Source organism: Mandrillus leucophaeus, unplaced genomic scaffold, assembly GCF_000951045.1.
Source record: "Mandrillus leucophaeus isolate KB7577 unplaced genomic scaffold, Mleu.le_1.0 Scaffold1144, whole genome shotgun sequence".
In the NCBI taxonomy this organism is placed as follows: Eukaryota; Metazoa; Chordata; class Mammalia; order Primates; family Cercopithecidae; genus Mandrillus; species Mandrillus leucophaeus.
The window spans coordinates 541,895-555,875 of NW_012099699.1; the positions used below are offsets into that span (position 1 = coordinate 541,895).

Sequence of the window (13,981 nt, forward strand, 5' to 3'; positions counted from 1 at the left end):
TTTTTTTTTGAGACAGGGTCTCACTGTCATCCAGGCTGGAGTTCAGTGGCATGATCACAGCTCACTGCAGGCTCAAACTACTGGGCTCAAGCAATCCTCCCAACTCAGCCCCCAAGTAGCTGGGACCACAGGCATGCACCACTATGCCTGACTAATTTTTGCATTTTTCTGTAGAGATACGGTGTCGCCATGGTGCCCAGGCTGGCCTGTGTAATCTTTATGTAGCAACTTACTCTTTACTCGATCCACACTGCCTTCTTTGGCAAGGTTATAATGGTAGATTTGGGGATAGATTGTTCAATACATATTCTTTTGCTTCACTAAATTATTCGTCTTCTCTCCTGCTCGTGAGGTCCCCAGTTCCCTTAGCCCTCTCTCCATTGCTGGAAATGCCCTTCCAACTCCATCACTATCTAGTAGCCTTTTATGATCTGGCTCCAAATTCCAGAGCCTTCTCTGCTACAGACTTTTACGTAGCTTTTGAAAGTTTTTCTGCTATACTGAAAACATCCTAAGATCACCTTACACTTCCAAAGCTCTGTCTGGGGTTCCTGTTGCTCTGTCTTTCTTCCAATTCCTCTCCACTACTGCTATGATGCTGTCATATTTGTGAAACTTTTGCTGAATCTCCCAGTCAATATTATCATAGTATTACGTAGAGTGAAAGGTTAACATGTCTGAATTTTTCAGAAGATTATAAGTTCTTTGAGGCCAGGAATCATTTCTATTCAACCTCAAATACCCTGGTTACCGACAGTACCTTGATATGGTAGGTACCTGACAGACATTTAGATAAATATTATCTCAGCCTACTTTTCTAGCCTAATACCACACTATTTTCCAATACAAAACCATTTCTTCAGTTTAAGTGAACCACTCAAATTCTGCAACATTTTATTTTAACCCATGACTGCAATATTTCAATTGCTTCCTATAGCTGTCAGGATAAAAACCAATTACTTAGATTAGTCTCACAATGCGATTCTCTTAGAACTGAAGGTCTGCACTCTGCCTATCTTCTCTGTCTTTCTATCCCTTCAGTCGTTCACTCGCTTCTTTCCAAGCCTGTCAAACCACTGAACTTTCCCCCAAAATGTCCTTTTCTTTCCTCCATGCCTTTGTATATGTTTTTCCCAGCTTCTGGAATGTTCTTCTCTTTCTTCTTCTGTGGCCCAGTGCTTACCCTATAGGATCTAGCACAAGTGTCAGGGCCTCTACAAAGATCTTCCTAAACTCAGGGGTGACTTAGACTCCCTCCTTTGCTTACCCCTGTGACAATTATGGTACTGTATGGAGTGGTTTACTTATGTGTACCTCTCACTAAATACAAGTTACTTGAAGTAATCAGAGATGGTGTTTTATTGTTTATACCAGTGGTTCTCAACCTTCAGGCTGCATCTGAGTCACTGGAGGGATTTTTAAAACACAGATTTCTGGGCCCCATTCTCAGAGTTTCTGAGTTGATCATTTGGGGATGGGGTCCGAGAATTCGTCTTTTTGAGAAGTTTCTAGGTCACACCGAGGCTGCTGCTCTGAGGGGCCTCATCATTGACACAATCAATTTTGGAGTCTAGCATGTTTCCTGAATGAATTAGAGGCTTGATAAAATTTTTAAAAAGAAAATTACATACCACCTTAAAATAAATAGAAAGTTTTTGAGTTGGGTCTTAATTATATCACCTTCATTGTGGGCACAGCCATAAGAGAGTTATTTATTTAAAATGCAGCTTACTATTCTACCAAAGAGATGTAATGCGCCAGTTTTCTTCAACCTGTATAGGCATCAGATTAGCCCAGGGAGAGTGTTAGAATACAGACATGGGGCCACACCCCAGACCAGCCTACACAGACTCTCTGGGTGGGAGCCCATGAAACCTGTTGGCCTAACAAACACTCCACGTGATTTTCAGCCGTTTTGGCAGCAACCATGGTAATTTAAGCAATCATAAATAATCTATGCCTTATTCATATTAATTCAATTAGTTTATCTATTTCATCCAGTAACTTTTAAACAAGCCTTTAGTTAAGAGTGGCACATAAAATGAAAATCCAAAAAGGACCACTTAGAATTTCAATACTGACTATACATAAGCTCCAGGCACTTGTAGGGGTGCCCAAGAATGATGACTTCTGGTTTTAAACATCACTAAAAGAAATGAATAGCTAAAGGTACTACTGACTGTGCCATACAACTCTTCTTGAAATATTTCTCAAATACTTACTGTGCTTTCCACACAGGTAATTTTCATTTCTCAAACTGGTGCCATAAAATAGAGAGGTGCACCTTCGGGTAAGTCACACGGCCGGTGTGTCACCAAGCAGGGTGAATCGTGCTGGAGCCTGGGATAGGACAGTGGCCCAGCATCCTGCCTCACAGGAAAGAGCTTTTTCTGGAATACTGCTAGCATGTCAGTAGACTCCAAATTAGTTAGGATTCGGTGACTCAGTTAAGAAAAAAAGTAAGCCTCTTCAATCTTCTACCAGAATGACAAGGCTGAGTCTCAGAAGAGGGACCCAGAAATAAAATATATTTTTTAAAAAAGTAATTCATCCTCTTACTACTTAATCCAAAGGAAAATAGAAATAAATAGATTTTAAAAATCCTGGTTCATTTTATTCAATCGTTACTGTCCTTCGACAAACATTCCTACATACATACTATATGCCTGGGGGTGTTGAGTTACTGTTGCAGGTGAAATTATGTGTTAGAAGACGTTTAGGTCTGCTGCTGTTTTCTGACCTGCCGGAGTCGGATACTTTGGAAACAGCAAAGGTAAATTTGTCTCTGGGGAGAAAGTTGTTGTTGTTTAAATATTAATATCAAATACAGGTTTCTGCTGTTATATATGCTGAATTTACTCTTAGGAAAAGTGATTATTTACTATGTTAAGATTAAGAAAGAAAATGAAAAGAAGAAGAAAATAATAATGGAGGAATCTGTTTTAGTTCTAGTTCCATCAGCACTCTTAAAAAGATAGAGGCCACCCATAATTTCTTGAGTTGAGAAATAACTGTTATCTGTGTGGAAAAGGAGGAGAAAATAACCCAGACCTGATCTGTTCCTATTAGTTCCTTTTAAAGGATCATTTGCATAGAACACAGTGCACAGAAAAAGGGGAACCAAATGTTTTCCAAGCTCTGGTCTCAGTTCATTGAGGTATTTGTCATGTGCTTAGAATTTGAAAGTGTAGGGGACTTCTATGATCTTATGCAGCAAGATCTCTGAACAAAGTTTGTGAATTAGTTTGGGAAAGCTGCAAAATAATATGATATGAATATTTGAAGATACCCCACCTACTATAGTATAATGCACTCATTGTAGATTTGGGGAACCGATGCTTACAGATGTTCATTGACTTGCCCAATTTGTATGTCTAGTTAAGTGGCACAGTTGTCACTGAGACCAAGGTCGCCTGACTCCCTGTAAAGAACTTCTTCCACTGTATCACAGTGTTCTTAAATATCTTCAACAGTTTAATTTATCGAAATTTTATTTGATACTTTGAGTGATGGTAACTGGTCATTAAAAACAAAACAAAAAAAGTCATTTCTTGTTCTGTTTCTTAGAAGTTCCCTTTCAGAGTTGTCACTTTTGATCTTTGTAAATGGGCATCAAGTAGAATAGTCCAGCCATGTTCAACACTGCCCCCACAGTCACCAACCTTCTGAGATTAAGACAAAAGTGCTCCTAAGACTCACCTCCAACGCAGTCATGTTTTTCTGGTTTACTGCAAATAAGCGATTAGCTTCTCTGATTTTATTCGTGGCTTCTCTCAACAGGTCCCAAGCGTCATCAACTTTGTTTTTGTAGTCTGCCAGTTTTTCTCGGAGATCCTTCTCCATTTCTTCATTTTTTCTCCGGGACTCTCCAAACAGCTTCTTCACTTTTTTCAGAAGCCCTTCTGCAGCTCTGCAACCACCCCCAGCCCAATGATAGACAATGAGCTCATGTCACTGCCTTAGGGTTTATTGGTATTAAACAACGTTACAAAGAGATACTAACATGAAAAGAATGAGAAAATAAGAAAACATGTAAAATAGATTCACTGTGTGCTAAATCAAGTTGAAAACTGGTACCTGAGACCATTTATAGTTAATTAAAATAAAAGCAAAACATATTTTTCAAAAATCCTTTTAAATTTGTAAGTAAAAAGACATTTTGAATCAGAAGGGGTCTCATGTCATTCTGGGAATCCGACTGATGAAATGAGTTTTATGAGTTTTATGATTCAGTTCACATACCAAAATCAAACAGTCCACCTGTTTCATCATACTGAGACCTGTTCTCTATTACTTTGAATGTAATGATGAATATTGGTATGTTTGCTTAGAAACTGTGAAAAGAATTCTAGGTCATTGTCATGCTAGTAGAATAGCATGATTTTAATCTATGTTTCTTTTTCTTCCAACTGACTGATCTGGAAGTTTTTCTGGGTTTAACTTACCTAGTTTTTCTAAAGTGATAATTTCCAAATCATTCAGAAACTCTAAATACTTGAAAGACAGTAATTCTCAAACTAACGTGCCTCATAATCCCCTGAAGGGCTTATTAATACACGGTTTGCTGGTACCATCCCCAAAGTTTCTGATTCAGGAGGTCTGGGATGGGGTCTGACAACCTGTATTTTTAACAAGTTCTCTGGTGTGCTGATATTGCTGGTTTAGTATAAATTATTTAACTATTAATAATACTACCACTTTGAAGTTAGCTGACTAGGAATGTAGAGATGTATCTATTTTATTGAGTGTTATCACAAAAGTTCTTTAGCATGAGTAAAATCCCTATCACTTTTCCCAACCCTCATATTCCCAATTCTTATTTGAAAGTATTAGGTGTTTATTATTTGATGACTTTTCTTTTCAGCATTTCTTAAGAGATGTGTATAAGAGACAGAGCCTACACAGACTCTCTGGGTGGGAGTCCATGAAACCTGTTGGCCTAACAAACACTCCACGTGATTTTCAGCCGTTTTGGCAGCAACCATGGTAATTTAAGCAACCACAAATAATCTATGCCTTATTCATATTAATTCAATTAGTTTATCTATTTTATCCAGTAACTTTTAAACAAGCCTTTAGTTAAGAGTGGCACATAAAATGAAAATCCAAAAAGGACCACTTAGAATTTCAATACTGACTATACATAAGCTCCAGGCACTTGTAGGGGTGGCCAAGAATGATGACTTCTGGTTTTAAACATCACTAAAAGAAATGAATAGCTAAAGGTACTACTGACTGTGCCATATAACTCTTCTTGAAATATTTCTCAAATACTTACTGTGCTTTCCACACAGGTAATTTTCATTTCTCAAACTGGTGCCATAAAATAGAGAGGTGCACCTTCGGGTAAGTCACACGGCCGGTGTGTCACCAAGCAGGGTGAATCGTGCTGGAGCCTGGGATAGGACAGTGGCCCAGCATCCTGCCTCACAGGAAAGAGCTTTTTCTGGAATACTGCTAGCATGTCAGTAGACTCCAAATTAGTTAGGATTCGGTGACTCAGTTAAGAAAAAAAGTAAGCCTCTTCAATCTTCTACCAGAATGACAAGGCTGAGTCTCAGAAGAGGGACCCAGAAATAAAATATATTTTTTAAAAAAGTAATTCATCCTCTTACTACTTAATCCAAAGGAAAATAGAAATAAATAGATTTTAAAAATCCTGGTTCATTTTATTCAATCGTTACTGTCCTTCGACAAACATTCCTACATGCATACTATATGCCTGGGGGTGTTGAGTTACTGTTGTAGGTGAAATTATGTGTTAGAAGACGTTTAGGTCTGCTGCTGTTTTCTGACCTGCCGGAGTCGGATACTTTGGAAACAGCAAAGGTAAATTTGTCTCTGGGGAGAAAGTTGTTGTTGTTTAAATATTAATATCAAATACAGGTTTCTGCTGTTATATGTGCTGAATTTACTCTTAGGAAAAGTGATTATTTACTATGTTAAGATTAAGAAAGAAAATGAAAAGAAGAAGAAAATAATAATGGAGGAATCTGTTTTAGTTCTAGTTCCATCAGCACTCTTAAAAAGATAGAGGCTGCCCATAATTTCTTGAGTTGAGAAATAACTGTTATCTGTGTGGAAAAGGAGGAGAAAATAACCCAGACCTGATCTGTTCCTATTAGTCCCTTTTAAAGGATCATTTGCATAGAACACAGTGCACAGAAAAAGGGGAACCAAATGTTTTCCAAGCTCTGGTCTCAGTTCATTGAGGTATTTGTCATGTGCTTAGAATTTGAAAGTGTAGGGGACTTCTATGATCTTATGCAGCAAGATCTCTGAACAAAGTTTGTGAATTAGTTTGGGAAAGCTGCAAAATAATATGATATGAATATTTGAAGATACCCCACCTACTATAGTATAATGCACTCATTGTAGATTTGGGGAACTGATGCTTACAGATGTTCATTGACTTGCCCAATTTGTATGTCTAGTTAAGTGGCACAGTTGTCACTGAGACCAAGGTCGCCTGACTCCCTGTAAAGAACTTCTTCCACTGTATCACAGTGTTCTTAAATATCTTCAACAGTTTAATTTATCGAAATTTTATTTGATACTTTGAGTGATGGTAACTGGTCATTAAAAACAAAACAAAAAAAGTCATTTCTTGTTCTGTTTCTTAGAAGTTCCCTTTCAGAGTTGTCACTTTTGATCTTTGTAAATGGGCATCAAGTAGAATAGTCCAGCCATGTTCAACACTGCCCCCACAGTCACCAACCTTCTGAGATTAAGACAAAAGTGCTCCTAAGACTCACCTCCAACGCAGTCATGTTTTTCTGGTTTACTGCAAATAAGCGATTAGCTTCTCTGATTTTATTCGTGGCTTCTCTCAACAGGTCCCAAGCGTCATCAACTTTGTTTTTGTAGTCTGCCAGTTTTTCTCGGAGATCCTTCTCCATTTCTTCATTTTTTCTCCGGGACTCTCCAAACAGCTTCTTCACTTTTTTCAGAAGCCCTTCTGCAGCTCTGCAACCACCCCCAGCCCAATGATAGACAATGAGCTCATGTCACTGCCTTAGGGTTTATTGGTATTAAACAACGTTACAAAGAGATACTAACATGAAAAGAATGAGAAAATAAGAAAACATGTAAAATAGATTCACTGTGTGCTAAATCAAGTTGAAAACTGGTACCTGAGACCATTTATAGTTAATTAAAATAAAAGCAAAACATATTTTTCAAAAATCCTTTTAAATTTGTAAGTAAAAAGACATTTTGAATCAGAAGGGGTCTCATGTCATTCTGGGAATCCGACTGATGAAATGAGTTTTATGAGTTTTATGATTCAGTTCACATACCAAAATCAAACAGTCCACCTGTTTCATCATACTGAGACCTGTTCTCTATTACTTTGAATGTAATGATGAATATTGGTATGTTTGCTTAGAAACTGTGAAAAGAATTCTAGGTCATTGTCATGCTAGTAGAATAGCATGATTTTAATCTATGTTTCTTTTTCTTCCAACTGACTGATCTGGAAGTTTTTCTGGGTTTAACTTACCTAGTTTTTCTAAAGTGATAATTTCCAAATCATTCAGAAACTCTAAATACTTGAAAGACAGTAATTCTCAAACTAACGTGCCTCATAATCCCCTGAAGGGCTTATTAATACACGGTTTGCTGGTACCATCCCCAAAGTTTCTGATTCAGGAGGTCTGGGATGGGGTCTGACAACCTGTATTTTTAACAAGTTCTCTGGTGTGCTGATATTGCTGGTTTAGTATAAATTATTTAACTATTAATAATACTACCACTTTGAAGTTAGCTGACTAGGAATGTAGAGATGTATCTATTTTATTGAGTGTTATCACAAAAGTTCTTTAGCATGAGTAAAATCCCTATCACTTTTCCCAACCCTCATATTCCCAATTCTTATTTGAAAGTATTAGGTGTTTATTATTTGATGACTTTTCTTTTCAGCATTTCTTAAGATGACAAAATGTATAGGTTGGCCAATACATGAATGGTAAGGTCATTACTTTGTATATGGGTATTTTTATTAAAACAAAAATCAACTGATAGTCCAAAAGTCCCTAATGCAGGTGATTAACAAAGCAAGCTCATTAGCCTAATTATAGAAGGGGCAACACCAGAAAAGATCATTTACTTGATTATATGTAGGCAAGAACATGCTTTTGTTTCATTTTAGAACAATGATAAAGTACAATTAAATAAGTGAATGAAGAAATAATGATTGATAGATAGTTAGATAGACAGATAATAGACAACATAGCAAACATCTCCAGGTTGGAAAAACCAAGCATCTTTTATTTATACATACGATAAAAATTTAGAAAACTGTAAATTATCTGGAAATCTCAGTGTGCCAAATGAAAAAATAATAACTCATCTACTCACACCAACTCGTCTTCAGCAATTTCCTTTTGTGTCTCTAGATTTTTCCTCCTCAGTTCTTTAATCATCTGGTCAATCTCTTTCTGAAGCCCTTCCAAATTTCTCTCAAAGGCCTCGTCTCGAGTTCCTAGAGTTTCATTTAGTTTTATAGCTTTTTCATTTACAGCTGCAGGGGGTAAAACAAATTTTGTAAATTAGTAAACAAAAATGCCACATGAAAACATGGTATTCAGCATCTGCTGGGTACCACCATCTCCAAAGGAAGAGTATTTTGCCGTGAGTGTTCCTGTTGGGAAACACAGAGGCAGTTAAGACAACAATCAGTAACAGGGAAATGTAATATATTTCTCAATATTTTATTTCTTTTGGGGGTTACAGCAATTAAAACATGGTGTTTCTAACCTCAAAAGAAAGAAAGAATTACAAATAAAGAAGTAGGTCAAAGCATATTCAGGTACGAGCTCTAAAAAAAACGGTGACCTGTAGCATAACACTTGGAGGCTGGAAACACAAGCTCTGCATTGCTGATAAGATAGTCATAGCAGTGCTATCAGTCAGCTTAAAAATACCAAGTATGGAAATACATTCAGTGATGAGATCTCTGAAAATGAACCTGCCCTTGTATTTCCACATAGTTCTCCTGTGTTCATTTTTTAAAGGAGTGAAGAAAGAAGCACTCTGGTCTAGGCTTATAACCCTTCTAGGAGAAGGGTTATAAATTAGGCTTCAACGACACCTTCCAGCCATAGCATCCTTCACAAGGGTCTGTGTTTATTATGCATTAAATGGAGTTTCAAACTGTGCTCCTTGGAATCATAGGATTCTCCAGGTGCTTCAGGTTTTCTACAAATGATGTCTATTCTGCCAAGAATCTGCTTTATAGGTTGGTGTTCTGGGCAAGATTTCATTTGAAAAAAGAATTTTCTGTCAAATAAAAGTTTAAAATGGTGAATTGAAACATTTACACAGTTATATTATTAGTTTTATACTAAAGTTTCCTGGAGCGTGTTCTATAGGACATTTTTTTTAGCGAGTTTAAGAGAGATGTTTTCTCAAACTCTTTTGTCAGCCGAATACTTATTTCTATAATATTACCTTTGAAAACTTCTAGAATGAGGAGGGGTCTAGGTTGGCCAAGAGGCATTTTCTACCATTCAAGGGTGTATCTGAAGATCTCTGTATGACATAGATAATCCTGAAAATTAATTTATTTTCCTGGAGAGAGTTTTGCACTGGGCAGAGCTCCTGAAGCAGTTGCACACAGGCAGGACAAGCAGCGCAGGCAGAGGGCATGTGGGAAGGTGGGTCAGCACAGTGGTTCTAAAAGGTGGTCCCCAACAAGCAGCAGCAGCATCACCACCCTGGAGTCCATTAGACATGCAGATGCTCAGGCCCTACCACAAACCTGCGGACTCAGAAATTCTGGGGGTGAGGACCAGCAAGCTGGGCTTTAACTGACATAATTTGTACTCATTTTTTAAAATGAAGATATTAATAAATGCCACTTCTCAACCTGCTAAAGCTGTATGTTTTTTCTTTGTTAAATGTGTGTGTGTGTGTGTGTGTGTGTGTGTGTGTGTGTATAAATCAGCTTTCATAAGAGATATCTTTTGAAATTTGATCTAATTTAGGTTCTGGGCCTAGGCAGTATAGAGGAAGTGACAAATGAGAGATAGAATCTCACTGTTTCTCTTGTGCTCTAGTCTCAAAGCTAAACTTCTACAGAGAAAAATCTGGTGGAAAAAGAATGACATCAGATAGAGAAAGGGAAAAGGCAAATATGGCTGTATCTTTTGGATGGCATACATAATTTCTTTAAATTAAAACCATTTGTAAACAAGTAGAAGAAATCATTAAGGTACACAAAAATGGCTTTAGCAAAATGATCATGCATTAATAAAGCAAGCTTTGTTACATAGATATACATGTGCCATGGTGGTTTGCTGCACCTATGAACCTGTCATCCAGGTTTTTTTTGTTTGTTTGTTTTTTTTTTTTTTTTTTTTTTTTTAAATGGAGTCTTGCCGTGTCATCCAGGCTGGAGTGCATTGGCACAATCTCCGCTCACTGCGACCTCCACCTCCCGGGTTCAAGCCATTCTACTGTCTCAGCCTCCTGAGCAGCTGGAATTACAGCACATGCCACCGCACCCAGCTGATTTTTGTATTTTAGTAGAGATGGGGCTTTGCCGTGTTGGCCAAACTGGTCTTGAATGCCTGACCTCAGGTGATCTGCCCACCTCGACCTCTCAAAGTGCTGGGATTACAGGAGTGAGCCATGGCACCCAGCCCATCATCTAGGTTTTAAGCCCCTCATACATTAGCTATTTGTCCTAATGCTCTCCCTTTCCTCTGCCCCCAACCCCCAAAAGGCTCCAGTGTGTGTTGTTCCCCTCCCTGTCCATGTGTTCTCACTGTTCAACTCCCACTTATGAGTGAGAGCATGTGGTGTTTGGTTTTCCGTTCCTCTGTTAGTTTGCTGAGGATGCTGAAGCTTTCAGTTTCATCCATATCCCTGCAAAGGACATAATATTCTTTTTTATGGCTGCATAGTATTCCATGGTGTAGATGTACCACATTTTCTTTACCCAGTCTATCATTGATGGGAATTTGGGTTGGTTCCATCTCTTCGCATAAATAGTGCTGCAATAAACATACACGTGCCTGTGCCTTTATAGCAGAATGATTTATATTCCTTTGGGTATATACCCAGTTATGGGGTTGCTGAGTCAAATGGTATTTCTGGTTCTGGATCCTTGAGGAATCGCCACACTGTCTTCTACAATGGTTAAACTAATTTACATTCCCACCAACAGTGTAAAAGTGTCCCTATTTCTCCACAGCCTCGCCAGCATCTGTTGTTTCCTGACTTTTTAATAATTGCCATTCTGACTGGTGTCAGATGTTATCTCATTGTGGTTTTGACTTGCATTTCTCTAATGATTAGTGACGATGAGCTTTTTTCATATGTTTGTGGCTGCATAGATGTCTTCTTTTGATGGGTTTATAAGTGCAGCAAACCACCATGGTACAGGTATACCTACGTACCAAACCTGAACATTCTGCACATGCATCCCAGAACTTAAAGTAAAAAGGAAAATGAAAACATGAAGAAAAAAAAAGAAAAACATCAAAACATGTAACATGTACTCCGTACAGTTTCTATAGGACACCACTGTGCAACTCAGTCATGAGGTTGTTGTTTTCTTGTTGTTGTTGTTGTTTTTCCGGTTGGATATTATCAATTGTTGCAATTACTGTTATTGAAATAGTCCCAAAAGATTGCAACGTGATTAGGACCAAAAGAACAAACATTTTAGCAAATATATTGGCTGCTTATGGAATAAACTGCTATTGGTTGCATGGAATAAACTGCTATTCCATGGCCAGCTTTTTGTTGCAACCCATGTTATGTAAAAAAAAAAAAATACAAGCTCCCCAAAATGGACATGGTCCTTCAGTATCTTTTTGGATTAAATGATAGCATCTTTCAAATGGGTATTTGGTATGTGTGCTACTTTATCTTCATTACGAAAAACAAATTTTAGATATGGGTTTTGGAGAAAAATATGGCCTCATTGGGACTCAAATAAATTATATATGGCCCATTAAAACTTTTCAGTTTTATTCAGATAACATTTATTTATCATTAGTGTTTTAAAGTTTTACAGTTATTTTCCAGATTATTTCACTGTGCTTTACTTACCCTCATTTAACATTCTTTTTGTATAGTGAACTGTCTAGTTTAATTTTTATTTCCATTATTTTTCTACTGAAAGTTAAATTTAAAAATGCTGTCATTTTCCATTTCTCTCATAGGCATCTATCAAGTGCTAGGCAATATGATTTTCTTAGAAATCACTGCCCCCCCCGCCAAAAAAGGAAAGGAAGCATCATTTTAATAGGAGAAGTTTAATTGTTTCACATATATAAACATACATTTTTATGTTTATATACATATATATAGTTCCAGATCCTATGTATAAATAGAATTTGGAACTTCTCTGAGCATTCTTAGAGATGAATGTGTTTTCCACTTCTTATTCAAAAGTATGCGCTATCACTTCAATATATTTTCTTTCCCACAGTATTGAAAATGATTGTAAAATATATATCTTTGCAATTTACTTATTTATTTCCAACTTAATTCAAAGGAAGATTTAGGTAATTTTAAAAAATCCTAATATCAGATAAAATTAAAATAAAGGGAAATAGCGCTACAGGTAAAAAAAAAAAAAACTGTGTAAATTAGGAAAAGAATTAGTAGACAGAAAACCACGCCGTAACATTCCATGCAGTGCATCCTAAGTACAATTCTAAGCATCTTAGTAGCCTATGGGTAGCAGGGAATACAAATAGGATTCTTAAGAGGTATACAGTATCTATAAATATGAGTAAAAATTCCTCAGGAGAAGCAAAACTGTTTTCATACTAAGTCTGAAAAAAAAAAGATCTTCTGATGGGTAAATTTATTAAGAATAGAAATACTCTGATCTGAGAAACAGGAAGGAAAGGTGTCTATCATTGATTAAGTCCTATTGTATGTCAGGAAATAAACACTAATGGGTTTACCTATGTCCACTCATTAATTCTAATAATGCATGGAAAAAACAGAGTTTATTCATGAACTAATCAGGAGTCATAGCATGGTAGATATTATAAAATTATAGTGAGATAAGAATGCCTTAGATGAATAGAAGTTGATTATCTATGAAGAGATCATGACTCATAATGAAAGATAGGGTGAATAGTACATCTATCCAAACATAAAGCTGAAATAGATAAATGTCAGGCTGAAGCATCTACTTTTCCCACAGCAATTTATTACAACTAACAAAAATGTAAAAGTACTGATGGTTATCCCTCATATTATAGTTTTGAGAGTGAAAAAAAAGAGGTGTGGATATGTTGTATAACCTACTTAAAGCCTTTGGTTAGTGCTTCCTTCCCTCCCTCCCTTTCTTATTTCTTCTTCCTTCTTTCCTTCCCCTTTCTTTTTTTCTTCCTCTCTCCCTCCTTTCCCTTCCTTCTTTTCTGTCTCCCTCCCTTCCTCTTTCCTTCCTTCCTTCTTTCCGTTTCCTTTCTTCTTTCCTCCTTCCTTTCCCTTCCTTCTTTCCTCTCTCCCTTCCCCCTTCCTTCTGTCCTTCCTTCCTTCTTTCCTTCCTTCTGCCCTTCCTTTCTTCCTTCCTCCCTCCCTCCTTTTCTTCCTTCCTTCCTTCCTCTTTCCTTCCTTCGTTCCTTCCTTCCTTCCTCCCTTCTTTCCTCCTTCCTTTCCTTCCTTCCTCCTTCTCTCCTTCCCTTCCTTCCCCTTCCTTCCCTCCTTTCTCCCTTCATCCCTCTCTTCCTCCTTTCATCCCTTCTTTCCTTTCTTCCCCCTCCCTCCCTTCTCCTCCCACACTCTCTCCCCCTTCCTCCTTCCCTCCCTTCCTTCCTTCCTTCCCACCTTCCTTCCTTCCTTCTTTCCCTCTTCTCCCTTCCTTCCTTCCCCTCCCTTCCTTCCTTCCTTCCCTCTTCTCCCTTCCTTCCTTCCCCTCCCTTCCTTCCTTCCCCTCCCTTCCTTCCCTCCCCTCTCTTCCTTCCCCGACCTTCTCTTTTTTTCTCCCTTAAACTGCCAAGCTTTGTATTAC

The 13,981-nt window shown here is 37.7% G+C and overlaps 1 protein-coding gene across 1 annotated transcript in view; it reads right to left on the reverse strand.

Moving 5' to 3' along the window:
• The window catches only part of LAMA2 (laminin, alpha 2), a 293,272-nt gene that overhangs the window by 127,955 nt on the left and 151,336 nt on the right, over nucleotides 1–13,981 (reverse strand). Inside the window, exons 25-26 of the mRNA XM_011997459.1 lie at nucleotides 8,359–8,521; nucleotides 6,756–6,966 (exon numbers count right to left, since the gene is read on the reverse strand). Coding sequence (XP_011852849.1) covers nucleotides 6,756–6,966; nucleotides 8,359–8,521 — 374 coding nt within the window. The remainder of the gene's footprint in view (nucleotides 1–6,755; nucleotides 6,967–8,358; nucleotides 8,522–13,981) is intronic.